Here is a 27,894-nt window from a genome sequence, read left to right on the forward strand (position 1 = left end):
AGCAAGGAGGTGAACCAGCACAAAACCACACTGCCCACCCCCAATCCCTGAGCCATCCCAAAAGGATACAATGGTCAATGGTATTGAAAGCCACTAAGAGGTCAAGAAGAGTGAGGATGGATGCACTGCCACCATCCCACTTCTGCCAGAGATCATCCAAAAGTGTGACCAAAGCTTTTTCTGTCCCATATCTGAGCCTGAAACCTGACTGAAAAGGGTCCAGATAATCCATTTCATCCAGTACCCTCTGGACCTGCAACACTACCACTTTCTCAATGACCTTCCCTAAAAAGGGGAGGTGGGATACTGGATGAAAATTGTCCAACACAGTGTGGTTCAGTGATGGTTTTTTGAGGAGGGGGTATACCAGCACCTTTTCAAAAGAAACTGGGAAACTCCCTTCTCCAAGGATGAATTCACCATCACCTAGACCCACCCACACATCACCTCCTGAGCTGCCTTCACCAGCCAGGAGGGACAAGGATCTAATTGGCAAGTGGTGGCATTTGCAGTCTGGAGAACCCTGTCCATATCCTCGGACCCAACAGGTCAAACCATTCCCAGATAACTGGGTTAGTACATTCCCCAGGCATCTCCACAGACCATGTCTTGCATTTGGCATCAACTTGGAATGGATCTGAGTGATCTTATCCTGCAGATGCCCAGAAAACTCCTCTCCTCGGCCCTGTAGGTGGGTCACTGGGCCCACCTTTCTCAGATGGGGTTGAGTGATGTTAAACAGCGCTGTTGGGTGGCATTCTGTGTATGCAATAAGAGCAAAGAAATATTGACCTTGATTTGACCTTGGGGGAGCTGGGTTTGGTAATGACCAACAGGAAGCTGTGGCTTGGGCTGATCCATGAAGTCACAAAAGTCAGAAGTGACTAACGTATAAACAACAACAACAACAAAGGCCTTAATAGCGGCTCTAGCTTGTGTTTGGTCATATTCGGTCTTTGTCTTCCTCCAGCAGTGTTCTGGACATCTCTTAATCCTCTTCAGAATCTTCAGCTCCTCCGTAAACGATGGGGAGTGTTGGGTTCGATGGGTGAAGAGAGGTCACACAGGCAGGATCCTGTCCAAGGCCCTGCCCACCTCCGTATTCCAGGCAGCAGCCAGGGTTTCCACTGGACCATGCAGCTAACCACCAATAATAAAGGGGTGAGGTGGGGGGCTTAGCAGCCCAAGAATGAGGGAGGAGTTTTTTGGGGACAGAGGCCTCAATATCAAATTCACTGGAGACCCCAAGGAACTTTCATGTTTTCTAACACATGTTAAAGGGCTTATGAGTGAATTTGAAGGAACATTTCACTCAGAGGATGCCAAAGTGCGCTATGTATCGGGGCACCTCAGGGCAGAGGCAGCTGAATGGCTGGAGGGACTACATGAGGCAGCAGCTCCTGAACTCCAAAACCTTTGGAATTTCATGAAGGCACTAAAATAATGTTTTGAGGACTCACTGGCTACAATGAGAGCCAGAGCCAGCATGAAAATCATAAGACAAGGGAACAAATCAGTTTCTGACTATGCTATAGAGTTTAAAACTCTAGCAGGAAGGCTAACTGACTGGCCAGAGTCCCTAAAGATTATTTCAAGGGAGGCTTATGCCCTGAGATCCCAGAGTGGTCCCTAGCTCAAGGAAATCCCAAATCACTGAGACACTGGATATAACTAGCAGGAGAGATAGAGGAAGTGTGAACCTAAGTGTGATGCCAACAATGATCATATTTCACAGGACAGTGCTACAACACTACAAAAGACCCCAGCAGACGATGGGTGGTGAACCAGCCATGGGCTGAAGACAAAGAATGAAGAACACATAGAGGCTTGTACATTCAATGTGGGAAGGAGGGACACTGAGCAGCCAACTGCCTAGACCCCATGAAGCAGGGGCAGCCCAAGATCAATGCAAGCAACCCAAAGGCCCCAGTTAAGAAACACAAGACACCGGCAGCAGCAGCCTCTGAGAGGGGATGGCATGAGTCATATGAGGACTCCAAAGTCTCTACCAAAGATGAACTCCCCATCAGGAAACAAAGTGAGCATGCTCTAAACAGTGTTGAAGGGCAGGCATAGAAAGATAGGCGCAGGTACCCCATGAGAAGTGGGAAGTACCCAGTAGCGATTGTGCGTGCACGATTGAAAACACTAAGAGGTGGGAACCCCATCCCAATAGCCAGACTACTAGATACAGGGTGCATGCACAACTTTCTTCATCCTACGATGGTAGCCAGACTAAAGCTATGGGTGGATAAGTTAGACAATGCCATCACCTTCACCTGGCTGGATGGGGGGGGGGGGATATGAAAGGGGGCCCTGTGAAATATTGTACTGAGCCAATAGTGATGCAGGTGGGGAAGCATAAAGAAGTCCTGAGATTCCTTATAATCCCAATTGCCCACCACCCCATGATTCTAGGGCTCTCCTGGCTCCGAGAATGCAATCCGAGAATAGATTGGAGGTCAGGAGAAATCTATTTTGCCAATGGGGGCCACAACCAATTATCCGTAGGGCCACTGAACACATGATCTGAGCTCATGGGAGTGCTTGAGGAATCGGTTAAGAAGGAAACTGCAAATGAGGGATCCCACATTCCCAGACAATACAGATGCTTGAAGGATGTCTTTGGCAAAACTGAGTCAGACCAGTTACTACCCCACTGGAAATCAGATTGTGCCATAGAACTTATCCTGGGGGCAGAACTGCCTAAGGCAAAACTATACCCCATGACCACCAAAGAGCTTGAAGTCCTTCATGAGTTTATCAATAAAAACTTATGATGGGGCTTCATTCACCCTGCTACTTCATCTATGGCTGCACCAGTACTATTTAGGACTACAAAGGATGGGTCCTTATGGCTCTGCACAGACTACCGAGGCTTAAACGTGGTCTGCACTTTGAACAAATACCCTCTTCCCCTGATGAGGGATATGTTGACCCACCTTTCAAAGGGCAAAATTTTCACCAAACGTGACCTATGGGAGGCATATTACCGGGTGCATATAAGAGAGGGTGATGAGTGAAAGACCACCTTCAACTGCCAGCTAGGATCATTTGAATATCTTGTGATGCCGTTTGGACTGGGGGGGGGGGCAGGCAGGTGTCTTCATGCATCTCATAAATGAGATTCTACATGACTTTTTATACTGGGGCATCCTCGTTTATTTGAACGACATCCTCATCTATTCTGAAACAATGGAGGACCAAGTGGTACTTGTCAACAAAGTCTTAATGTGACTGCTAAATAACCACTTATATGTCAAGTTATCGAAGTGTGAATTTCATAAGAAGCAGTTGGATTACTTGGGATACAGAATATCCAGTGATGGAGTTGGGATAGACCCGGCTAAAGTCAGAGATGTTATCACCTGGGAACCTCCTCAAACCAGGAGACAACTACAAAGCTTCTTGGGATTCACAAACTTTTACCGACAATTCATCTTATAGTTTGCACAGGTGGCTTTACCACTGACCAACCTCCTGAAAACAAAGGAACGAGGGAACTCAAAGGCAGTGAAGAGGCCTGGAGCTCTGATCCAATGGACTTCTGACTGTCAGAATGCATTTGACCAACTGAAACTATTGTTCATGTCCTAACAGCCAGGAAACACGCTGAGACAAGGAACTGGTCTCTAATATTTATTGCTAGTACTTAACAGGAATCCTAACAAACTGAAGAAGCATGGGAAAACCCAGACATATAAACCCCAAAGGTTAAGGCGGTCCCGATCTGTGTCTCTTTGAATGGCTAACCAATTCCTCAGTGCTACGCATGTGCTTGACAGTCTGGATGGGAGCCCCCTGCTCGCCATCCTTACTCATGACAGTTCACGTCAGAACTGATTCTATGCCATCCTGACCCCACACAACCCCTAGAAGTCCAGGCGGATGCTTCAGATGTGGCAATTGGGGCCATTCTGCTACAGAAGGATGATGCTGGTGAATTGAGGCCGTGCACTTACCTCTCATAAAAATTCTCAGACACCGAACAACACTGGCACGTGTGGGAGAAGGAAGCATTCACAGTCTGGTGGGCACTGGTGACATGGTGGCACTTACTAGAAGGGGCTTCTCACCCGTTTGAGGTTTGGATGGACCACAAGAACCTAGAAGCTCTAAAATCTCCACGGAAATTGAACCCCAAGCAGATACAATGGACACAATTTTTCCAATGGTTTAACTTCACACTGAAATACTTACCAGGAGGCAGGAACTTCTTGGCGGATGCCCTCTCACTTAACCCAACACAACAACTTACAGTAGGAGGTAGTCGACTCCATCATTCCAACTACCCAATTTGGGCTGGCAGCTTCTACGCAGAGCCAAACAGAAGCAGCAAAGGTGGACAAAGACTTGAAAGCCAAGATCTAACTTAACTCTCAACAAGATATCTGGCTGACTTCCAGTAAAACTTTCCTCATGGAAAGGATGGGACTGTGGTGGAAAGGGGAGAAATTGTACATCCCAGAGACCCTATGAAGGAACATCCTGGAGCATGATGCCAAAGTGGAAAGATGGAAAGATACTCCTGAACGTATCATAAGTGACAAAGGAACTCGATTTACTTCCAGATTCTGGAAGCAATTTCTCAAGTTAATTGGTGTCAACCAAGGCCTAAGCTCTGCCCACCACCCAGAAACTGACAGGGCAAGTGAATGGAGGAATCAAATCCCCAAACAATACTAGCACTGCTATGTCAACCACCAGCAAGACAATTGGGTTAATTTACTTCTGTTCGCTGAGGTAGCATATAATAATGCAGTACACATGAGCACAGGATTTACACCATTTCAGGTAGCCACCAGACAAGACTTCGTGCCCATCCCAGAACTCCCAGAATTTCTCACTGAAACACTCTCCTTGGATGATTGGACTGCATAACTCAGGGACAGCTGGCCTACAATTGTCAAGGCGCTTGACGATGCCAAGGCCGATTACAAAAAAATATGCTGATAGAAAGAGATCCTTTTTTTTTGCCAGGTGCCTCTGTATCCAGGGGAGAAACTGGGGGGAGGCCATCTTTCCACAGGGTGGTGGCATGTAAGGATGGAGAACCCAGGGACAATGGTTAATTGCACCTGGGTGCTCTAACCTTACACATCAAAGGGAAAGAAGGATAGAGGAGAGACTACAAGCAATGAAGGGGCAAGGGATAAGAAGAGAGCAGATGGCAGCAACCCCATTCAGAACTGAGAGACTGAGAAGCCACCATCATGCAAGATGTCAATGCAGAGGAAGGGGTGGGACAAAGAAAAGGCGGGAAGACAAAGGAGGGAGGTGGGAGGAAGTGGATCCAGTTGTGGCTTTGACAGTCTGAGGTAAAGACCTAATAAAGAATTTTGCATATCCATCGTGGCTTGTGCTGTGAGTTTCTGAAATTAGGCCTTGAAATAAAAAACTCACATTCTTCCACCATTGGGAGGAAAAAGGCCTTTTCCACTTGCTCATCTCATCTGATAGTGGTTTCTATGTTTTATGGAGCCATCATGATTGTTTATATGTTACTTGTATGGCTTGTGCTGTGAGTTTCTGAAATTAGGCCTTAAAATAAAAACCTCACAGCAGCAGATCCTCAGGTACAATCCCCAGCTCCCTCTGAAACCGCATCAGGTCCATCAGTCCCCAGGGGTGGACAACTGAATGGCTCCTACCTTTCTGTGGAGGGGGTCAGCATAGGACAATCTCAAGGTCACCAGGGCATGATCTGACCATGACAAGGGGGATAGATCCAAATCTCCCTTCAGATCACATTGCCACTGCTCTGACAAGAAAACCAAGTCTGGCATGAGGCCACTGTCTCAAATTGGTCCCAAATAATCTGGGACAGGTCCATGGCTGCCATGGTGGCCGTGAACTCCTAAGCTACCTCTGAGGCATGCCCCAGGGATGTTAGGTTGAAGTCCCCCAGAACCATAAGTCTGGGGAACTCCACCGCCAACCCCGAGATGGCCTCTAGTTGCTCAGGCAGGGAGGTTGCTATGCAGCAGGGAGGCTGGTACAGTAGCAACACTCCCAACTGTTCTCAGAACCATACTTGAAGAACAGGGTCTGACAACCAGCCACTTGTGGAGCAGTACCCCTGGAGGCCACTAGACACTCCCAGATGACAACAGCAACCCCTCCTTCCCTGCCCTGGAGTCTCAGCTAGTGCCATACCATAAACCCAGCTGGGCACATTTCTGAAAGGGGCACCCAGGTCTCAGTAATACATGCCAAGTCTGCCCCCTCCTCAATGACCAGATCACATATAAGGGGGGTGGCTTGTTGTTAACTGACCTGGCATTAAGAAGCAGCAGCCAAAAGCCAGGGGCTCAATGGATCTGCTGTCCAGTGCCCTGGTCTGAGAACAGGGGGCTGGAACTTACCACCAGTACCAAACACCAGGGGCATCTTCCCCAAAGATAACCCACCCTCTGACTCCTGCCATGGCACCTCCGCCCCATCACCACCTGAATAGAGCAACCTTCCCTAAATCCCCCAGAATTCCTAGTTCTATCTCCCCCCAATCCCAGCCCTCCAAGTACCCTGGTTAGAGGTCCCTCCATCCAATCACACCACAAACAGACACCAATCACAGGGTGGTGGTGCATTCTCCAGGACTCCAGCTCCAACTCTCAGCTCTCCAAGGACTTGACCACCACTCCTATACCTACCTCACCCCTTCCCCAGCCTCTCTCACTAGCCAGCAAGGAGTGCCACACTCATTGTCCTTCTCCCTGACTCTCACTTGCAGGGAGGATCCTCACATATGTACCTCATTCTCCCTCAGACTCCCTCCCTGTCTCTCACACCAGGGAGGGAGTTTCCCACTCATCACACTGGATTGACCTGAGCAGGGCACTCAACTCCTTGTTCCAGGAGGAGCTGCACCTCTGTTCTTCTGGGGGAAACCATCTTGGTTCACAGGGCCACTCTCCAAGGCACCCTGTGCTGGGTTCATGGGCTGCCGCTAAGACTTTCAATGCCACCTGGCTACTGTGCCATGCCTCTGATGCTTCAGGGGCTTTGCCCTGAGTCTGCCATGATGACCCAGGGTCCTTGTTGTGCTTGGTTGCTTGGCATCCCTCCCAGCCTTGTTGGAACCACATGTCTCACCCAGTCATCATGCTGCGCTTCTACCACTTGGCACTGTGGGAAGTTCTGTGGGGGTTCCATCTGCATCTGCTGGAATCCCCCCATGATTCTCACTGTGTCCCCAGTGCTCCAGGAGCTCTTGCAGCACTCTGTAGTCCTCTGTCTTGCTGAAGCTGCTGCCACCTGCATCACTCAGTTGTTGCACCATGCCTCCTCTGCTCCACCACTCCAGGAGGCTCCGTGGGAGTCAGTTTGTACTCCAAGGGCTCCCCACAACCATCAGCAGGTGGTTGTGTAGTCACTGCACACCTGCTGGTCTCCCCACAGTTGCAGCCACCCACACCACTTGTCTACCACTCGTCCACTGCACCATGCCTCTGGGAGACTCTGTGGGGCTATGCTTGCTCTGCTCACCCCTTCCAGCATCCAATGCCTCCACCATGGCTACCCAGGCACCCCTCAAGATCCCCACAAGACCACCATCCAACAAGGTGGGTAAGGATGGTGTAAGGAGGGGTCTCCAGGTTCTAAACCAGTGTCCTACTCAGCCCAGCAGCTGGCATCAGCTCCCTGTCGCCATCTTCACATGTGTATCGGGGTACCTTTTACCACCACATTATTTTTGTTTTAAATAAACAAAATAAAATAGGGAAAATAGGGTAAATAACTGAAATGTTTAAGATGACAACTCAGGGAAGCCATAGGAAAAAAGATGCATGGATGATGATGATGATGATGATGATGATGATGATGATGATGATGATAGCTTTATATCTCTAGGCACCACCCAAAGAGAATCTTTTCTGTTAATAAAAGCATTATGATAGTACCAGTATTTAGAGGCCTACAATGTCTCTTCTTTGTTTTCACTCATATACAACAGAAAAATCATATAGCAAAGGACTAATATGTAATTTAGACTTCCACACTATATCAGAAAATGCTGGTTCCTTAATACCTACATACCAAAGAACATTTACTACCTTTATAGCTTTCGGTTAGAGTATGGAATTGAAATACAAGATCCCACCAGCTTCCAATGTTTTCCTTCCTAAAGATCTGCTTTTCTGTTAGCAGTGCCCTGAGGATACAAACCTTTGACTCATTCCAACAGCTTTATTTCTTGAATATTTCCTTAGAATAATTTGAAACTGTTCCCAATAAACTCATGGCTTCATTTGTCTGTAGTTTGGACATTATATGCCAGCTGCCCATAACTATCCAGTGAGAAGTCCTTTATATAAGGATGTGCATTTTAACCATCAATCATCAAGTTCAGATTATGAAACTTATTCAAGAATTTGAATCAATTTAAATTTTTCATTCTATTTGATGATTTGACTCAAATCACTGAAGTGGATTATTCTGTTTTTGTTTTACGCATTTTAGAGGTCTCCAATTCAATTGAGTGATCTGATTTGACCTTCCAATTTGATTAGGAGATTCAGATGAATTCTTTTTGAATTTAATCTTTTAACCATATATGTCATCAGCCCTATTATTGCAGACAAGTTCCTGAACACCACATTAGAGTATCCATACTAGGCATGATTTGGCAGTCATTTCTTCTTTCCCTCCTTCAGATCAAGAAAAACAGAATAATGCTACTGAAAATATGTAAGAGTTCTTTTCTAGATAGACAATCAGGAGATGATGAGGTAAGCAACTATGAGTGAAGAGCTCTGCTTCCTTGCCAGATCATATGGTAGAAAGGCAGTTAGAAAGGAAATCATAATTTATTTATTTATTTATCTATCTAATTTGTCCCCACCCATCTCCTCCCATTGTGGGGCTCTGGGCGTTTACAGTAATCAATTAAAACAACAATAATAAAATCTATTTTATGTCTCTGTTTTAATATACATTGATATAGATTGGTTCTAAATTTAAAACTATTTAGTTGATGGTATACTTGTAATCTTATTCCATTCAACTCAGTCGTGCTGAAGAGAATTATTTTATTTTATTATTTTATTTCTAAAAAGAATTTTGTGAGAATTGTGACTGTAAATGGTTCATCACTTTCAGTGTTAGGCAGTTGCCTAGGAGCTGAGCAAAATATGTAAGATCATTGCTGTCCAGCTTACAGTGGAATCATACTTCTTTTTTCAGACATGACAAACATGTTTTTGTTAGTAATTCTATAGAGAATTGAGCTGGATGCTTTGTAATTATCAAGCGAACCATGCTTAATTCTGTTGCTTATCAATCCACTTGGGAATTATGAAAAGTTTAGAAAAAAAATCCCATACATTCAAGATCCAGAGCTATGGTTTTGAAATTAATAAGGTTTCATTATATTGTTTTGTTACCATACATTTTACATTGCTATCTTGAAGCCTATCAATAAAAAGATTACAATTTCAGTCTAAGCAATTATGAGTGATAGTAATGGTAGTAAGGTAGATGAAACCAGGGAATCTGTGTATAGGGAATATATTTCTTGTCAAAATGGTGGTAATGAGAATGTTACTTTTGCTATATGTTGTTCAATGTGGGGTATGGAATTATCAGTCAGGATATGAGAAGATTTTTCAGAAAGCATTTTTTAGATTCAGTACCAGTAAAATGTATATGGATAGTTTTCCTTAGGCTATTGTTCTCAGTTGATCTCCGTTACTGTCCATAGTATGCATGGTAGCAGCAGATGCAGCTGTAGACTTTCACAAGCCTGATTGTAGCTCATTAAGATAATTGAACTTCTGGACACACACGGGCACTGAATTTTTGAATAATCCTTTGTTTTGTTATTTTGCTGTCAACATGAATAATGCAAAAGGAGATTTTAAGAAACAAACTTTCCTCTGTGCAAAAATAAAAAAGTTATTTAGAATGTGCCAAGGAACTAATTTATTTTTTAATGATGCTAGCTTTTTGTTTTGTTCATCCTTCTTCTTTTAATTCTATAATTAATATTTTTTCCATGGTTCTCATATGCTGTTAAGTAGTGATGGGTAAATTTTCAAATGCAAATAGATGGATGGATAGGTGATGGATGATAGGTAGATTTGATTTAGTTCTTTTATTCCCCTGTATAATCTCAGAGCTAGGGATTAAGGCTTCACTCAACCAATTGTTTAATCATTTTTGGTATCTAATTAGGGTGAGAGCCATATGGATTTCTGTGGGCAAATGTCATCACAATTGAAAAGACATGCTTTGGGGTCTGCTTAATCAACATACCAAGAGTGTATCCACTCTGCCTGATCATACCTGGTGGGCAGAAACAATTGGAAATAGCTGGTCCCTCAAATAGCAGGCTCTGTTGCCAAAAACGGCTTTATAGATGACAACCAACACCTTGAATTAAACCCAGGAGCCAACTGGTAACCAGTGCAGCTCACTGAACAATGGTGACACATGAACATGCTATGACATGTTCAACACTGTTCATGCAGTGGCACTCTAACCAGCTGTAGTTTACATGTGATGTTTAAAGGCAGCCCCATGTAAAGCACATTACAGCAATCTAATCATGAAGTGACCAAGATGTGACTATCTGAAGAACCTATCAGTCCAGGAATGGGCACAGCTACCTACTGCTCTTCAAGCAGGAGCTGTAAGTCCAAAAAGATATCCAGACTGTGCTCATGTCTCACATGGGGAAGTACAACTCAGTTCAAGACTATGATAGAACATCCCCAGAGCTAGGGAACACCAAATAAATACAACTACTTGGACTTATCAGGATTGAGCCTGAGTCTGTTCCTCCCCATCCAGACACCCATAACCACCCCACACTGGGCCAGGACCTTAACAGCATTGCTGGATCAGCCTGAGGTTGAGGTTTACAACTGGGTATCATCAGCATCATGATGATACCAGACCACAAACCAATGGATGACCACTGAATCCATGTAGATGTTAAACAAAAGGAATAACAGCAATGAGCCCGAGAAACCCCACAAGTTAGGGACTCTGAGCACTCTGCATGTGAGAGGCCATGGCTATCAAGCCACCCCTCCCATCAACAATGATTGAAATTGACACAGATAAAGAAGGAGAACCACTGCAAAATGGTGCCTCTCACCCCAGCCCCCAAAAGAATATCATGGCTGATCTAGAGATATTCCTAGATCATTCCTTTTACGTTTCTTCCTTTTTTTTTTAAGAGAGACATTTGCCTCCTCCAGTCATCAGTTTTTTCACTCATTCTCCAGTATTTCTCAAAAATAAAACTTAAAGGTTTGATCAGATCAACATCTGACTTTGAGAATTTAAATTTATTTAGATTAAACAGATATTTCCTTACTAAGTTTCTAGTGATCTGACACATCACTACTGCCTCTTCACCCAGTTTATTGTAATATCCTAATAACATATATACCCTCTGGAAAGAGAAGACAGAGCCAGAATAATAATAATTTTTAAAAGATGAATAATTCTGCATTTGCTTTTCTTGCTAGCATTTTGATCCCTTAATTGAACACCTTACATGCTATTTTTTTATTTTATTTTGAACATATCTGAAAAATAACTTTTCATTGTTCTTTAGACCTTTGGGGATTGAGGTCAAGATGAGAATTGTACCTGAGGAGATGCATCTAGATGCTTTGTGTTACATTATGCTTTTATGATATTATAAATATTAATTATTAAGTTGAATTTATGTTAATAATGTTGTTGTTATTGGTATGTCTGATAATTTGGAATTTTTATATTTATTGTAATGTGATAGATAGATAGATAGATAGATAGAGGGAGGGAGGGAGGGAGGGAGGGAGGGAGGGAGGGAGATATTCTGTAAGCCACTTAGAATCATACAATTGAACCAGCAAGAAAACATTGATAATAAATAAATAAACTTGTTTGGAGTGCTATCATATTTCTTCTCAGCCTTCTCACCTAGTTCCCTTAAGCTTTCTTCATAAAATTTTGCTTCCAGGATAGTTATTCTAGTTCTTATTATACCATAATCTATTTGGAAGTAAAAATTGCATCATAAAACATATTATATACCATGTTGTATGGCAAAGAAAAATTAGGAAGATTGTGGCAACAGACACATGGTTATGCCACATGGGAACTTGACTTGGACATCTTGGCTATTACTTTTTTTTTTTTTTTAAGTAAATAAACTATAATCCCAAAACACACTCTGAAATTCAATTTTCATGACAGTCATCTACACACAACATGGACCAGACATGGTACAGGGTAATTACAATGATATTGATAAAGTAAAATAAGTTTTCCCATAAGATTGATAGTGTTTTGGCATCTACAAGATTCCACAAGATGAATGCAGGTGTGGTAGAGGGAAAAAGAAGAATGATCTGGATATCATTTTTATTCTGGTGGCAGTTGTGGCCAGGGGAGCCTTTGCTTCATGCTGTGCACCAGCTATGCCCCTCCCTCCGAAGGGTCATTCATGCCATGATCACCTCCCACATAGATTACTGCAATGTGGCCTACATGGGGCCACCCTTGAAGAGTATCCAAAAGCTACAGCTTGTCCAGAATGTGGCCATGAGAGCAGTCTTACGAGCTCCTAGAAGGGCACATAGAACATCATTGCTGTGTGAACTGCATTGGGTACCAGTCTGCTTCTGGACTGATTCAAGGTGTTGGTTATCACCTTTAAAGCCCTACATGGCATGGGTCCAGGTGACCAGAGGAATTTCCTCAGCCTGTTACATCAACCTGTCCCACCTGGTCAGGCAGAAAAGGCATGTTATGGACTCTGTCCATGAGGGATTGCCAATTGGCAGTGTCCAGGAGGAGGGCCTTCTCTGCCGTGGCACCCACCCTTTGGAACAGGTTACTCCCAGAGGTAAGACAGCCCCCCACTGTCCTGGCCTTCTGGAAGGTGGTGAAGACATGGTTATGCCACCTCACTTGGGATGGGAGGGGGGATAGCCATTCATGGGGAGGGGTGGTGGTATCATAATGGGGCCAATGATAAGATCCTATTGCCATCTTGAATTTTATATTTTATGTTTTATATTTTTTTGTATTTTTATATAGGTATTTGTATTTATGTGTATTTATATTTATATTTATATTATATTGTAGTGTTTTTACTGATTGTCCTCTTATTATCTGTAAGCTGCCCAAAGTCATTGTATATGAGGTGGGCAGCAGAGAAATTTGGCAAATAAATGCTAGTGAGTTTTATTTTTTTGTTTTTGCTTTTGCAGGAGGAAATCAAACTCAAAAGTTACTACTACTTAAAATATGATAATGCAATTAAAAAAAAAAATCAAAATAAGAGAAAAATGGGCTCAGAATAAAAGGATAATCATAAAAGTATGTAACCAGTAACAGAAGCAAGAAAAATAAGCCTTAAATAACAAGCAATCCCCACCAATCTTAGAATTCTATTTAAAAGAAGATGGAGGGAAAGTGTATCATTCAGATATTTTCTCTACCCTACACTTGGTGATATACCAGAAACTGGGCGGCCCAGAGGGCAGTCATGCTTGATAGTTAAAGCTCAAGAAAAAGGAAAAAAAGCAAACCAGTTTCCAATTCTAGCTTGAACTCTTGAACAAAGAGGTGCAATTTAAACATCCAGTATCCAATTCAACAATCTGACATTTATACTAACCAATTTCATTATTCCAGATAATTTAGAAATAAAGCAAATGAACCTATCATTACAAAAATTAAAAGAATGACAGGATGGTTTGCAAAGTACCCTGTCTCCTTTTTCAAAAGTTTGCTAGCCAGTGATTCAAACTGCATTAATGAATAAATGGATCATATTGATTTATGTATGGATTGATTTTTCTAGCCACTTATCTTGTTTTGCCTCTGAGATCTCCAGGTTGCTTACATGGGGTTTTTCAAAGCAATTTGGGTTGAGAGAGAGAACAACAATGCTAATGTCAAGCAAGACACTTCATATTTGAATGGTGACTTGAACCCATTCTATGTTTAGCACCACAACCAGTACAGTATATGGGTTCTCTTCTGCAGTTCACAGTTTCCAGAAATCTAATAGCGCAATATTAAATACTCTTCATGCTGAAATCACTTTTGGATAGTAAGTCAGTCCAAGAAGAACCTAGTTTGTCAGGGGCTTCAAGTTTGCAGATAGAAAGTTCATTTATATGAACTGAACAGAAACTCTATTTAAATATAAAGTATGTTTTTGTAATATCCTAAAGTTATATTCTGGGATAAGTCATTTCATATAATAATTTTACATTGAGATGGGTTTTAATAGTTTTGGATGTTCTCATTCATTTCAATTATATTCTTCCTACTTGGAAATTGATGGCTGCTCTATAAAATAGAAATGGATTCTCTGTGCCTTTCTTATTGCTAAGAGAAATATCATTCAACAGTGGAAAAATAAATTTTGGTCCAATTATTCAGTGACTGAAAAACTGATATTACCTGTGACTCATGAATGAGTTTCTTACAGACACAAGCTATGTATGGACAATTAGGATAACATATGACCATCCTTTATTGAAACATTTGAATAGACATCTATATCCCAGTGTCTGTGTGCGTGTGTGTGTAAGTACATTCCCTTTAATCAGTCTTGACTCCTAGCTGATAGGGGGACAATTCCATGGCTTTTCTTTCCAACAATTTTCAGAAGCAGCTTCCATTGCCTTCTTCCTATGTCTGAGAGAGAATGGCTGGCCCAAAGTCACCGAGCTGCCTTCATGCCTAAGGCAGAATTAGAACTCATGGTCTACAGGTTTTAGTCCAGTTCCTGTCCTATCCTTGTCCTTGTCCTGTCAGTTGTGTTTAATTAAATAAATAAAGGGAAGGAAAAAAATGTCTCAAGTGAATTTCTCTAAAATGGTTCAAACTTTAGGCCAGGAAAATTCTTCCATAGCCTGCTATAATCACCTTTCTCCAACTGGATAGGAAGTTCAGCTACTGGCAGTTATTCCACAGACAGATGGTGAGTGACTGGTTTATATCAATGAGAAAAGACTATGTGAATTCAGGGAAATTGTAAGAAGCCAGTGGATATATTTATATTGGGCATATCTACAAACAACATTTAACTTGCTCATGTGTTTTGTGCTTATGCTGGCTTAAGATAATATCTGAAAACCTGATATCCTTGCTGAACAGGTTGCCCAAGTGAGTTCTACGCAGAAATTTGCTGATCAATTTTCCATTCAGTTAAATTTAAAATAAATAAAATGTTTAATCTGATCAATTTGCTCCTGTCTTCTGTTTCTACTTCCGGTTTCTGAGTGGGCACAAAAGTAGTTGTTCAGCAATATCACAGAGAACAAACAATGTCCCCTGCAATTACCAGAAGGGCTGCAATTGCTTCTGTAGCCTTGAAATTCCCCTTGGGGATTGCTATGGCCAATTACGAAATGAACATCTATAAAGGATGCTGCAAATGTATCTCCAAGCACCACAGCATCAGGAGTTCCAACTGACAAGGCACAATGTGACTTTTTTCTTCTGAACGTTCTACCAATAGTACAATAGCTGCAAAGAGAGAATTGTCTGCAGCAAACACATTAGCAACCAGAATGATGCTGTTAATACTATTGCTGCTGCTGCCTGATATAGGATGCAAGGTTGGGCATGCTAAATGTGGGATACGGCACACTCAGCTGACTGTTCCCAAGTATTATCAGTCAGGAGATTTCATCTATGGAGGCATTCTTTATCAAACTGCCTTCTATATGAATCCATACAACTTCCAGAAATATCCTTCTGGACCACCTTTGGGAAAAATGTTTGTATAAGTATTTTTTCTCTACAATATGGAAGTGAACAGCTCACCTGTGATCCTCCTTGACAAGGTGCTTCACCATATAGAGGCAATTGCTGTGACTTGATATAGCAAATGCCTTGGGGAAGCACACCATTGTATTGCAGTAGAGCAAATCCTTCTTGGTCCATTCCTCTTCTGAATATGTACCGAAGCCATTCTTCCTCATGAAATGCTTTGAAAAGAGAAGTGGAGGACACATTGATTCATGTCTTTACTTTGAAAGGATGGTTTGATTCTGTTCCTTTCCTTTTGATTTTGTTTGACATGGAAGAAAAAGAATAGTGGAACTCACAAACTGACCCAAATTTGGCAAAACAATGAAAGGAGGTTAAAGCTGTTAAAGCTCTTATTTTGTACTTGAACATAAGGTTAGGTTGGATGAATCTCAGCCTCTAAAAAGTGGGAAACCTTAAAACAACAGCAATGTCAACACATTTCTTAAATTACATTTAGACTCTAAAACAAAGGTAACCAACCTGATGCTCTTAGATGTTTAGGACTTCAACCCAGACCTCCAGAGAATGCTCACAAAACAACTGGAGAATAGCAGGTTGCTTATCTCTGGTTGAAATCATCATCTAATGTTCTTTTAGGCTTATTGATAGATTCATATTTTCATTGCCTCCTATTTTTAACTATTCCTTCTTCTGCGCCATATTATAAGTCTGAAAAACAATCTTTGAAGTCTCCTTTACAAAACTGAATATAAATTTCACTGCAAACCCTTCCATTCCCCATTCCCCCAAGTGTTTTGTTCTAAGATTATTTCAAACTATATTAGCTCCAATGATTTCCCCTTTTCATAATCTGCTTAGTCTGGAGGGCCACATGCCTCCCACTCTTTTCCAAACTCACTCCCATATTTGCATTCAGGGATTACTATAACATTTGTTAGGTCATGAGTATCTGTATAATGAACGACCATGAATGGGATGAGGAAAGTATTTGCTTAAAGTATTTTAGGAAACTAATAGATCCTTTGCAATATAAATATAAGTGCATTCTCAATAAATAAAGACATGTTGCTTCCTTTAGAAGCTGCAAGAGATGAATATGATCTAAGGTTGAACATTTCCTTTGCAGTGTAGTGACTGAAAACTACCAACATGTCTTGGTTTTGATATTTGCTGTGAAGGAGATCAATGAAAATGCCAAAATGTTACCCAATGTCACCTTGGGAATCAATATTTATGATAGTCACCTGAATGCAAAGTGGACTTATCATGCGGCAATGCAATTGATTTCTCCAAACAGCAAGTTTTTACCTAACTACCAGTGCGTCATTCAGGACAATCTTTTTGCAATTGTTGAGGAACTGATCTCAGACATCATACACCAGTTTCCAATTGTTTTGAGTCTTTATAAAATTCCACAGGTAAATCCCGCTCCTCTCCCCTTTGGACTGTTTTTTTTTTTTTTTTGTGCTTGTGTTTGTGTGTGTTTGCTATTATTAGTAATATTATTAATTTACAATTAGATTCACAGTCAAAGATTGGTGGAAACTTAATAATTCAAGTCCTAACCAAGGACATAAGAATTATTAAGTTAGTGTCTGAGGATATAGGTAGTCCCAAGCAGGGAATTTTTTTTGAAAAATTAAGATGTTTAGGTATGATAAATTCAAAATTTCCAAATATTGACGGGGTCCTTTAGGTATTGCTCCAAGGGCTCCAATCACAATTGGTATAACAGAGGATTTCTTTTTCCATAAGCATTCAACTTTGATCTGCAAGTCCCAGTACTTTGCAATTTTTTTTCCAATTGCTTTTCCTCAATCACCTGGTATAGCAACATCAGTGAGCCAGACTTTCTCTTTTCAATGAGTGTTGTATCAGGCATGTTATGAAGAAGATCCCTGTCTGTTTAGTTTTTAAAGTCCCATAAGATCTTAATCTGCCCCTTTACCAAAATCTTTTCAAGTTGATGATCCCAGTGATTCTTGCTACACTGAAATCAAAACCTCCGTCAAAGTTTCCAAAGAATAATTTTGGCAACTCAGTCCTGTTTCTGCTTTTAGTCAGTTTGTGAAATTTTGCTGCAGCCACTGATCAAATGATTAATTATTTCATACTTTTCACTGAAAGGCAACATTTGCTCTTGTTTTGTACATGATGAATTCTCGATTTTCACGTTCATACTATTAGTTGGCAATGCCTGTTCTTGAGCCACTAAAAGAAAACCTTCACTTCCTTTTACACTCCTGATCTTAACAAGCTTCATGTCAGGTTTTTATCGGCTTTTCCTTCTGTACCATTCAAGTATTGACCATGCATTGGCTTCTTCTTTCAATTAACCAATTGATTTTCAATTGTTTATTTTCTGTGCTTTGACTTCACCTTTGTTATTTTCAAAAGCTTTCCTTGATTGACTTCCTTCACTAAGGGGTCTTTGCTTTTCTTAATATAATCATTCAAACCATGTTCTCCTTCCTCCACAGTTTGTTTTCCTTGCCCCCTTCAGCTCTTGGCAAACACAGCCAATCAATATCACTTTTTGGGTGTAGAGCATGGTATACGGTCATTAGTTTTCTTGTCTGATCCAAGTTATCAAGTTTCATCTGGATTCAGTAAGCTATTCCTGCGTTATATCAAATAACAGGAACTGCCCATGTATTGATTGGTTGGATGATATTTCCACCATTTAGCTTTGGTTTCAAAATGTTTCAAACTTGTTTAATATATTTTGGCAGAAGTACTTTCTTCGACTTAGTTCTGTAATAAACCAGATGCTTCCAAAACTCCTAAACATTTGTAGCCTTCTTCTGGTGCTACTATCTTTATCAAATCTTTATTATCAGCTGTATTCCATCATCTTCAACAATTTTGCCTGCCTTTATTGCTATAGTTGCACACTTGTCGATGCCAAATTGCATTCCAATGTCTTTGTTGAATTATTTACTTCTTTTTAGGAAGAAATAGAGTTCAGCCTCCATTTTTCCAAATAGTTTCAAGTCATCCATATAGAGTAAATGCATTTTTATTTTACTTTTTCAGCCAATTCATATCCACAGTTTGTCTTGTTCAAAATTGTTGTTGATGGGATCATTGATAGTATAGAGAGTAAAGGTGATAATGAGTCACCTTGTAAAATTCCACATTTAATTTCAACTTTGTCTAACTTTTCCCCATTAACCATCAACTTCATTCACCAAAACTTCATTAAAATATTCATAAATTGGAGAATGTTTGAGATATTTCTCAATCCAGCTACAAGAACAGAATCAAATGCCTTTTTATAGTCTATCCAAACCATAAACAAATTTGTTCTTTTTTCCAAATTCTTCAAAATCAACTTGTCAATCAATAACTGGTCCTTTGCTCCCATCAAATTTCTGCAGTACCTTTTTTGTTCTACAGAGAGAAAATCTTTCCTTATCACATGGCTATAAATTTGATTTGCAATTATGCCAACAAGTAGTTTGTATGTTGTTTGCAAACAGGTTATGGGCCTGTAGATTCCCGGCTCATTTCCCTTCCCCTTGTTCTTCTGGATTAGGAATGTCCTTCCAGTTGTTAATCATCCTACATTTACTGATACTTCCAAAACTCTGTTTGTCTGGTCTCCCAATTTCAGGTATAGACTTGTCAAAGATTTTAGCCAGAATCCATGGAGATCATCTGGTCCAGGAGCACTCCAGCTTTTGACCTTCTTTGACTGCTTTCCTATCATTTCCTCAGTTATCCTAATGGTGGGTACTTTCACTGTGTTTTCAACTTGCTTAATCCATGTTGCATTCCTATTGTGACTCCTGTTGTTTTCCCACAAGCTTGCCCAGAATTGCAGGGCCTTTTTTTTTGTCAGGCTGTTCATTATTTGTGGTTGATCCTTTCCCATTTTCAAAGGTATTGTAGAATTGATGCTGATTTGCTCTAAACTGCGAATTCTGCTGGAACTGGATTATTTGATTGTCATATTGCTTGATCATCTCTGTAATAGCCACAACTCTTTGTTTCAATTGTTCTACAATCTCTGCAATTATTTTATTCTCCAGGTTGTACTTCACATAAGGCTATTTTTGGTTTTCTTATTCTTCAAATTTCTTTGCCTCAAATTCTTCAGATTGCTCAAATCCATGCAAGTTTTCCTTATCTTCAATTCCAAGTGAATTTTCCATTTAGTTTTCCTGTTTTAATGGCTTCATTCCTTAGTATTTTAAGTACCAATTCTTCAATAGTTACATAGGCTATAGCATGCAGCAGTTGGTTCATTTGTGTCAATGTTTCATTTGGAATAATTTTGACAGCTTCATTAATATTCTTCACTATTTTAGCCAAAGTCTTCTTGTTAATTTGACTTCATTTTGGCAAACTTATTCTTTTGGCTTCTTTCATTTGGTCCTTGATTTTTCCAACTAGTTGTTCATTGACTGATCATGCTTGCAGTTATTTATCAACATTAGTTTCTTCTCCTTGTTGTTCTTCATTAACATCAATAGTCTCTTTACTTTCTATTGTTTGTGCTAACTCTGCATATTTTTATTGTTATTGATAGTTCTGAATAAACCTAAATTTTGAGTTGCTTGTTTTTCAAATGCTTTCAATTCAGCATTGGTAAAGAACTTGTGCTTCAAAATTACATGTCTTTGGTCCATATGTCTCTGGTTATTAACCTCTAAATCAGTCTTTCTTTCCAAAGCTGGTACATTCATTTTTGAAATCTGTGGTTCAATGGTTCCAATTGATTGAAACATTCCATAATTAAGTAGTTTTCTTCCTTTGACCAAATTCTTTGCTTTCAGTTACCTTCCAGTAGCCTGTCAGCTCCATTCCCTGGTTGCCTAGAGAGGAAGCTGAGCCCTGTAGCACATTTTTCAATAAATACCCAGGAGCAATAGCATCCAGTGCAACTCTTGTTAATCTGGACAACAGTCAATCCAGTATGAAATATAAATTCTGTACTCTCACCATATGGATTTTTTTTTTTTTTTTGGAACAGATTTAGTCTAGCTCTTAAGCTAAGACATGTCTGAAATGGTTGCACATGTTCAGCATAGCTGAGCTAGAGCATGCAGGCCCCTCAGCATCACTAGAGCATGCAGGACCCTCTACCACAATGAGGTACTGTTCCTTTGGAGGGGATGATGATGATGATGATGATGATGATGATGTTGATGATGATTGGAAAGAATCACAATCCTTCTTGGTTCATGTTCTTTTTCACTGTAGGGTTAACTTCGTGAAATATAGACAGAAATATGTTTCTCTTTCTCTGCCAAAAAGCTTACATTATGTTTAAAATTAATTGCAAATGAAATACCAAGGGATGATTTTTATTTTTACACCATAGAGGAAAACATAGCTAATCTCTGCCATTTTATCTTGATTGGCATTAATATATAAACCTGAATGATTTCTAGAATTATTCTAGATATTAAAGCAGTTTTTAATATAAACAAGAGGTTGGATGTTTTTGTCGTGTATAAGTTTCTCAAAAATCCCCAATTCTTTTACTCCTTATAACTAATATTGATAATAATTTCATACATTAATAATAGTGGTGCCTTCACTTCTTTCAAGATATCTGGAAGAAAATCTTTCTGGCCTTCTAAATAATTTTAAATCTATTCCTGATATATGTTACATGACACTTTAAAACTATACAAGACACCAAGCTAAAGTTTTTGGGTTTTTTGGAAGATTCATTGGATATATTCCCAAATAATAAATATAGAATAAAAAGTATAACTGTTGAAAAATAAGAAAATATTATTTCATATGTCAGTTGCATAGTAATTCTGAAGCACAGTAAATTCCGAAGAAGACTGTTTATATTTTTGTGCGGAAATTTACTGAAGTTGTTATTATTATATACACAACAATGTGAAATCACAGCTGCAAGTTCTTTAGCTGGTGTTGGGGGTATTCACAACAAGTTCTTCCAAAGAACCTAGGAGGCTGCAATGTATCAACAGAGTATAAGTATAGATCCAAGCAATGTGGCCTTTTGTAATTGACAGATGGAAATTTTGTCAATGTGCAGATTTTCTAAGTATGGTCCAAGGTTTTTTGATTTGGCAACCAGTGTGCATCAGTGTGCATCAGTGTGCAACCACTGGGACCACCATCGCCAGTTTATGCCATAATCTTTCAACTCTAATTTGCAGATAGATCTTGATATTATAATTTTATAATTTATTTTATAATTTATTGTTGATGTTATATTAAAGTGGATTGCTACTACTACTACTACTACTACTACTACTACTATATGCCTTTGAGTCACTCTTGATTCCTCATGACTGCTTGGACCAGTCCCTGCAGTTTTATTGGCAACATGTCAGGGGTGTTTGCCATTGCTCCCTTCCTAGGGCTAAAAGAGAGTGATTGGTCCAAGGTCAGCCAGGTGGCTGTGTGCCTATGGTGGGACTATAACTCACACTCCTCCAATTTTCAGCCTGATGCCTTAATCACCGCACCAAACTGGCTTTCTTGATGTTAGAATATGGGGACTGTAAGCACTTAAAACAAACAAACAAACCGTAGAATTTTTTTTTCCTGACCCTTTGTGGTACTAAAATTCATAACAGATATCTCTCCTTATCTAGTTCATATATGGTCCAGCTGTACCTGTTCTGTCACTGTCATGGAAAGGAGACAACCTACTTTACATTCATTACAAGTAAAATATAGGCCTTATAAATATATTTCTTTTTTAAACTTGAAAAGAAAAAGTCTCCCCCACGTCAAGCTTGACTCTCGTTGACTAAACAGAAATGGATATGATATCTTTTTGCAATAGTAGGATGTGATTAGTCATTGCTTTCTTCTGGGATGATGATGATGATGATGATGATGATGATGATATTGTACCTCATCTTCCCACTCAAGCCTATACAGTAGCCCTCCAATTTCCTGGTAGTCTTCATTAAAATACTCAAAGGTACACATTTTTTACTTTTTGAGGTCACATAAAGTATACTATATGCTGCCACTTGCCATGAACTCTAAAATATATCACTTTTCAGTGGAAAGGTTTTGTTCTTTTCTGTTTCACATTCAATATTTATGCCATAATAAAAACCATTCTGCCTTACAATTCCATTTTTGCCAGCTCATGTATGGATCTGCTAGAGTTGAAACAGGGGACAGCAATCTCCCTTCCTTCTTTCAAATGGTTCCAAATGGACTTTACCAGTATCGAGGGATCCTCCACTTACTTCTACATTTCAATTGGAGGTGGATCGGATTCTTTGTTGCAAATGGGATGAACTTAGACTCGTTCATGCAGACCCTCGTTCCTGAGTTTTCCAAAAAAGGCATTTGCTTTGCCTTCATAGAGTTATTCACCAGTTCATGTTATGATGGCAATACAGGATTTTTTTTTAAATGTATAATAGCATTTTATGAGAAAATAATGGATAACAAAGTCAGTGTCTTAGTTTTTAATGGAGATACACATTCCATGATCATTTTGAGATATTTATTAAATACAGATTATAAAGAATTAATGGGAAACCCAAAAGGGAAGGTATGGATCCTGACTGTAGGGATGGAGTTGAAGTTTTTTCCGAGTAAAAAGAACTGGGATTTGCAGGACTTCCATGGTGCCATATCATTTGCAATTCATGCCAAACAACTGAAAGGATTCCAACAACATATTCAGGACAGAAAGCCTTCCTCTGTTAAAGAAGATGGTTTTATCAAGGAGTTTTGGACTCATGCATTTGGATGTGCATTTCAAGATTCTGATCTGGGAGTTGAGGTGGAGGATGTTTGCACTGGAGAGGAGAAGCTAGAGAGCCTTCCTGAGCACGTTTTCCCAAAAAGAATAACAGGCCACAGCTATAGCATCTACAATGCTGTCTATGCTGTGGCTCATGCTCTGCAGGCCATGTATTCATCCGGAAGAAAGACAGTAAGGAAAGGAGAAGGAAGGAAGCTTCATAATCATGGGCTCTGGCCGGTAATGGACTCAACAGTTTTGTCTATGGTCTACTCCATGTATTGCCATGTCCTATACATCACTTCTTTGCACATGGCAAGAATGAATATATGTTCAGAATACTTGTACTACTTGGGATTGTACTACTTGTACTACTTGGAAAAAGATCCCCCCACCCCAGGGGAGATACAACTGATGGTCCCCTTCTTAGCATTTTTTTTTTCTTCCTAGCATTTTTCCTTCATGTCCCAGGTCTGTTTTTTTTTAAAAAAAAAATAGTTATAGAACAAATATAGGAGAAATTGTGATTACTATGGGTATCAGTATTTGTAGAAGGTATGAATTTATCATCTGCAAAAATGAGCAAAGTAATTGGATTGGTACAATGACTTTTCCCACAGCCATTGAAGATATATCTGTTGGAAATGGTGAAAGAAAATATGAATATATGAGAACATAACTATCATTGACTACAATACATAAATAACCACAGGATTAATATAAGAATATGAATACCATCCATGAATGGTTTGAATGAAAGTCATAACAAAATCAACAGAATAGAAATGATCTGAAGCAAACTTTAAAGAACCAAGAATGAATGGCATTAATAGCAATCTTGAAAAGGCAAATTGAATTCATAAACAATAAAAAACAAACACTATGTTTGACCCACATTCATATGACTCAAACATGATTCAATGCAGTTAGGGTTAAATTTTTCTTTTATGTCTTTAACTGTTTTAATTGTATATTGTAATATGTAGTAAGCAGCCCTTATGTAGCAAGGGCTGTTTATGTAAGCAGCCCTTATGTAGTAAGCAGCCCAGAGTCTCTTGTAGTGGTCAGTTAGAGGAAATCTAATAAATAATGTCATTACATAAAATAATAATAGTGATAGTGATAGTAATAATACAGCTGCTACATGCAAAGTTTGTTAAAATCTTTTGTTTTCTGGTCTAGTTATTCCATTTTATGAAAGCTGTATCATTTAACAACAGTGCTGGTGAAAGGATTTTCTTTGATCAGAATAGGGAGCTAGTTCAAGAACTTGACCTCATCAATTGGGTTATCTTTCCAAACCAATCATTCACTGGAGTGAAAGTTGGAAAAATGGACCCTCAATCTGCTCCAGAGGAAGCATTCACCATTAATGAAGATGCAGTGGTATGGCCCAGCTGGTTTAATCAGGTAGGAGTTCACTAAAAGTATTTTTATATCTTTCCCATATTCATATTTTGTACAGATGAATTACAAGGTCTTGTCCCCTTCTTTCTCTCTTTTTCTCTCTCTTTTGCTTATCTTTGTATTCAAGGACTCCATTCCACAGAGCGGAACCTCAAGGCTTGCAGGAAAGGCCAGGTCTTATAGGTTTTTAGAAGGCCATGAGAATAGGTGTCTGCCAGGTCTCAGGGGGAAGAATCTTCCAAAGGACAGGGGCCACTAGGGAGAAGGCAAAATGCAGAGGTCCCACTAGATGGCAACATTTGAGGGACAAGAGTCTGCCACAATCAGTCCCTTTTCTGACTTTCCTTCCCAAACTATTTTCAATCATGCTTGGCAACTATCTAGTAGGAAAAAAAAGTAAAGTATGGCTTGTTTCCCTGGTCAATGCAGCCCAAATTCTCTCCTCTGAGTTTAACATTGCTCAAATGATGCTACATCATTTTGGAATTTTTTTTTCTTCAACTGGAGAAATAGAAATGCCAATGAGGAACAAAACCAACCCTATTGGACATAGATTTTCTCTATTAATGGAAATAGACACTCCTTATCATCTCATACTGTAACAAGATACCAAACGTGAAAATTAAGGCATTTCACCTAAGCATTTTATAAAGTATATTTCTCCTTAATCCATTTTCAAAGCATTCCATCCTTCAAATTGGTTAGAAAAATAGTATGTGAACACTGTCAGTCTTAACAGTAGGGCTCAGAAGGAAATCTTCATTCTAGAGATGCTTGATCCCACTTTCAGACCTTGGCTTAGCTTGGCAAAAGATTTTCACATCAAACTTGGCTAGATTAGAATCTCTGTCACTGACAATCAAGCCTTAAATAGAGCAGTTCACCCTCTGCTACAGTGCAACTTAGAGGGATGGTATATTACACACTTCAGGCTTTTTGATCTACCCACTGCATTTATTGATATTTGGCCAGTTTCTTGATGGCTTTTGGAGGCCGTTGAAATATGTTGACATAATGGTTCTCTTTAGTCTGTGAACCGCTGGTTCGTGCCTCATCAGTCTCAACCCTTACAAATACTGAGATACAGGAGTATATTTGCTATACAGGTAATGTTGAGGTGGGCGGGATTGCCTATCAGGTGATTACCTGTTTTCCATTGCACGCACGTAGATCTTAACATTCCATGACTAAAAAATTACAACTCATGGAAAATTGTACCAGGTGACTTGGTGCTTGTGGGCTATCCTGAGGTCCCTTTCCCAAAAGAGGCAGGGCTGGGAAAAAGAAATGTGTGCATCTCATATAACAGGGGAATGTGAATTATTTCCTTTCCATTCCAATCTCATTAAAAGTAGTTAATCCCATGGAAGTAATATTAATTCTAACAACATCATGATATCCTCTGGATTTAACAATTATTTCATTCATTCACATTAAAAATTGCAAGTTCCTTCCAAGTTTTGGAGGGGCTCTGTAGGGGTTCTGCTAAAAGAAAAGCAAACAAAAAGAAAGAAAGAACCCTGGTAAAGTCTTGTTACTGCATGCTTTTCTCCACTACAGTCCTCCTGGCCACAATGTACTTTGTACCATGTATTTTCCTGAAACTAAGTATATTTACAATTATCTTCCCTTCAATTAATTTGTTCCTCCTTCATTGATGGACAGGCATTGCCTCTTTCTGTCTGTAATGCTCACTGCCAGCCTGGATCTAGAAAAGAAAAGAAAGAAGGGAAACCCTTTTGCTGCTATGATTGCAGTCCGTGCCCCAAAGGATCCATATCACTGCTCAAGGGTGAGCATCCGTGTGTATAGAGATATCACAGAGTTCATTTCCAAAAGAAACATGCATATAAGATTCATAGATATGTCATGCAACCCTTGTCATCTTCATGTATCTATCCATCTATCCATGTTCATGTATCCATCTTCATTGTTAACCAGTTGTATATTACTTTTCTGGTTTATGGTACATTTGATTTTTGTCCCCCCCCCCAACACCCCACCACACACATAGGATGCTGGAGTCAACATAATATAATTTATCTTGAAAACTTCTCCTTTGCAGACATGGCTGACTGTCTCAGATGCCCAGATGAATACTATGCTAGTGAAGATCAGAAAACCTGCGTTCCCAAGATTATAAGCTTCTTGTCTTATGAAGAACCCTTGGGTATCAGCTTAGGCACTAGTGCCCTTTTATTTTCATTGGCAACAGTTATGATACTAGGCATATTTCTGAAGTACCACAACACTCCCATAGTGAAAGCCAACAACCGTGGCCTTACCTACACCCTTCTCATTTCACTCATGCTGTGCTTCCTTTGTGCATTGCTCTTCATTGGCCAGCCAAAGAAGGCAACGTGCTTCCTCCAGCAAATAGCCTTTGGCATTGTCTTCACATTGGCTGTTTCTTGTGTGCTAGCAAAAACCATCACCGTGGTTCTCATCTTTATGGCTACCCAGCCAAGATCCAGGCTCAAAAAGTATGTAGGGAACAGCCTGGCTTGCTCTATTGTTCTTTCTTGCACTGTTCTTCAAGTAAGTGTCTCTCTGGTGTGGTTGGCAACTTCTCCTCCCTTCCCAGATACTGACGTGCATTCAGTCCCTGAAGTAATTGTTTTGAAGTGTAATGAGTCATCACCAGTCATGTTTTATTGTGTTCTGAGCTACATGGGTTCCCTGGCCATTGCCAGCTTCACCGTGGCTTTTTTTGCCCGCAAGTTGCCAAATAGCTTTAATGAAACCAAACTTATCACATTCAGCATGTTGGTGTTTTGTAGTGTTTGGTTCACTTTTGTCCCCACCTACTTGAGTGCCCAAGGAAAATATATAGTAGTGGTGGAGATCTTCTGTATCTTATCTTCCAGTGCTGGATTGCTGGGTTGCCTCTTTTTCCCCAAATGCTACATCATTTTGTTGCGACCTGAGCTGAACAAGAAGCAGTTCTTAAGAAGGAAGCAGTAGTGAAGCTTGTTCCCTTTTTGAGGTGTATAACGCCCTGAACCCCTTAAAAATGAATAGTATGCTTGGAGTGGATTGCTGTT

The 27,894-nt window shown here is 40.1% G+C and overlaps 1 protein-coding gene across 1 annotated transcript; it reads left to right on the plus strand.

The window, feature by feature from the left end:
• The first annotated feature begins 8,724 nt into the window (after positions 1-8,724).
• Positions 8,725-27,814, plus strand: LOC134496404 (vomeronasal type-2 receptor 26-like). The gene is made up of 6 exons (XM_063302135.1): positions 8,725-8,732; positions 16,865-17,156; positions 22,832-23,683; positions 24,626-24,853; positions 26,516-26,642; positions 26,916-27,814. The coding sequence occupies exons 1-6, from the start codon at positions 8,725-8,727 to the stop codon at positions 27,812-27,814; spliced, it is 2,406 nt and encodes an 801-aa protein (XP_063158205.1).
• The last annotated feature ends 80 nt before the right edge of the window (positions 27,815-27,894 follow it).

The sequence above is a fragment of the Candoia aspera genome, chromosome 4 (genome assembly GCF_035149785.1).
Source record: "Candoia aspera isolate rCanAsp1 chromosome 4, rCanAsp1.hap2, whole genome shotgun sequence".
NCBI lineage: Eukaryota > Metazoa > Chordata > Lepidosauria > Squamata > Boidae > Candoia > Candoia aspera.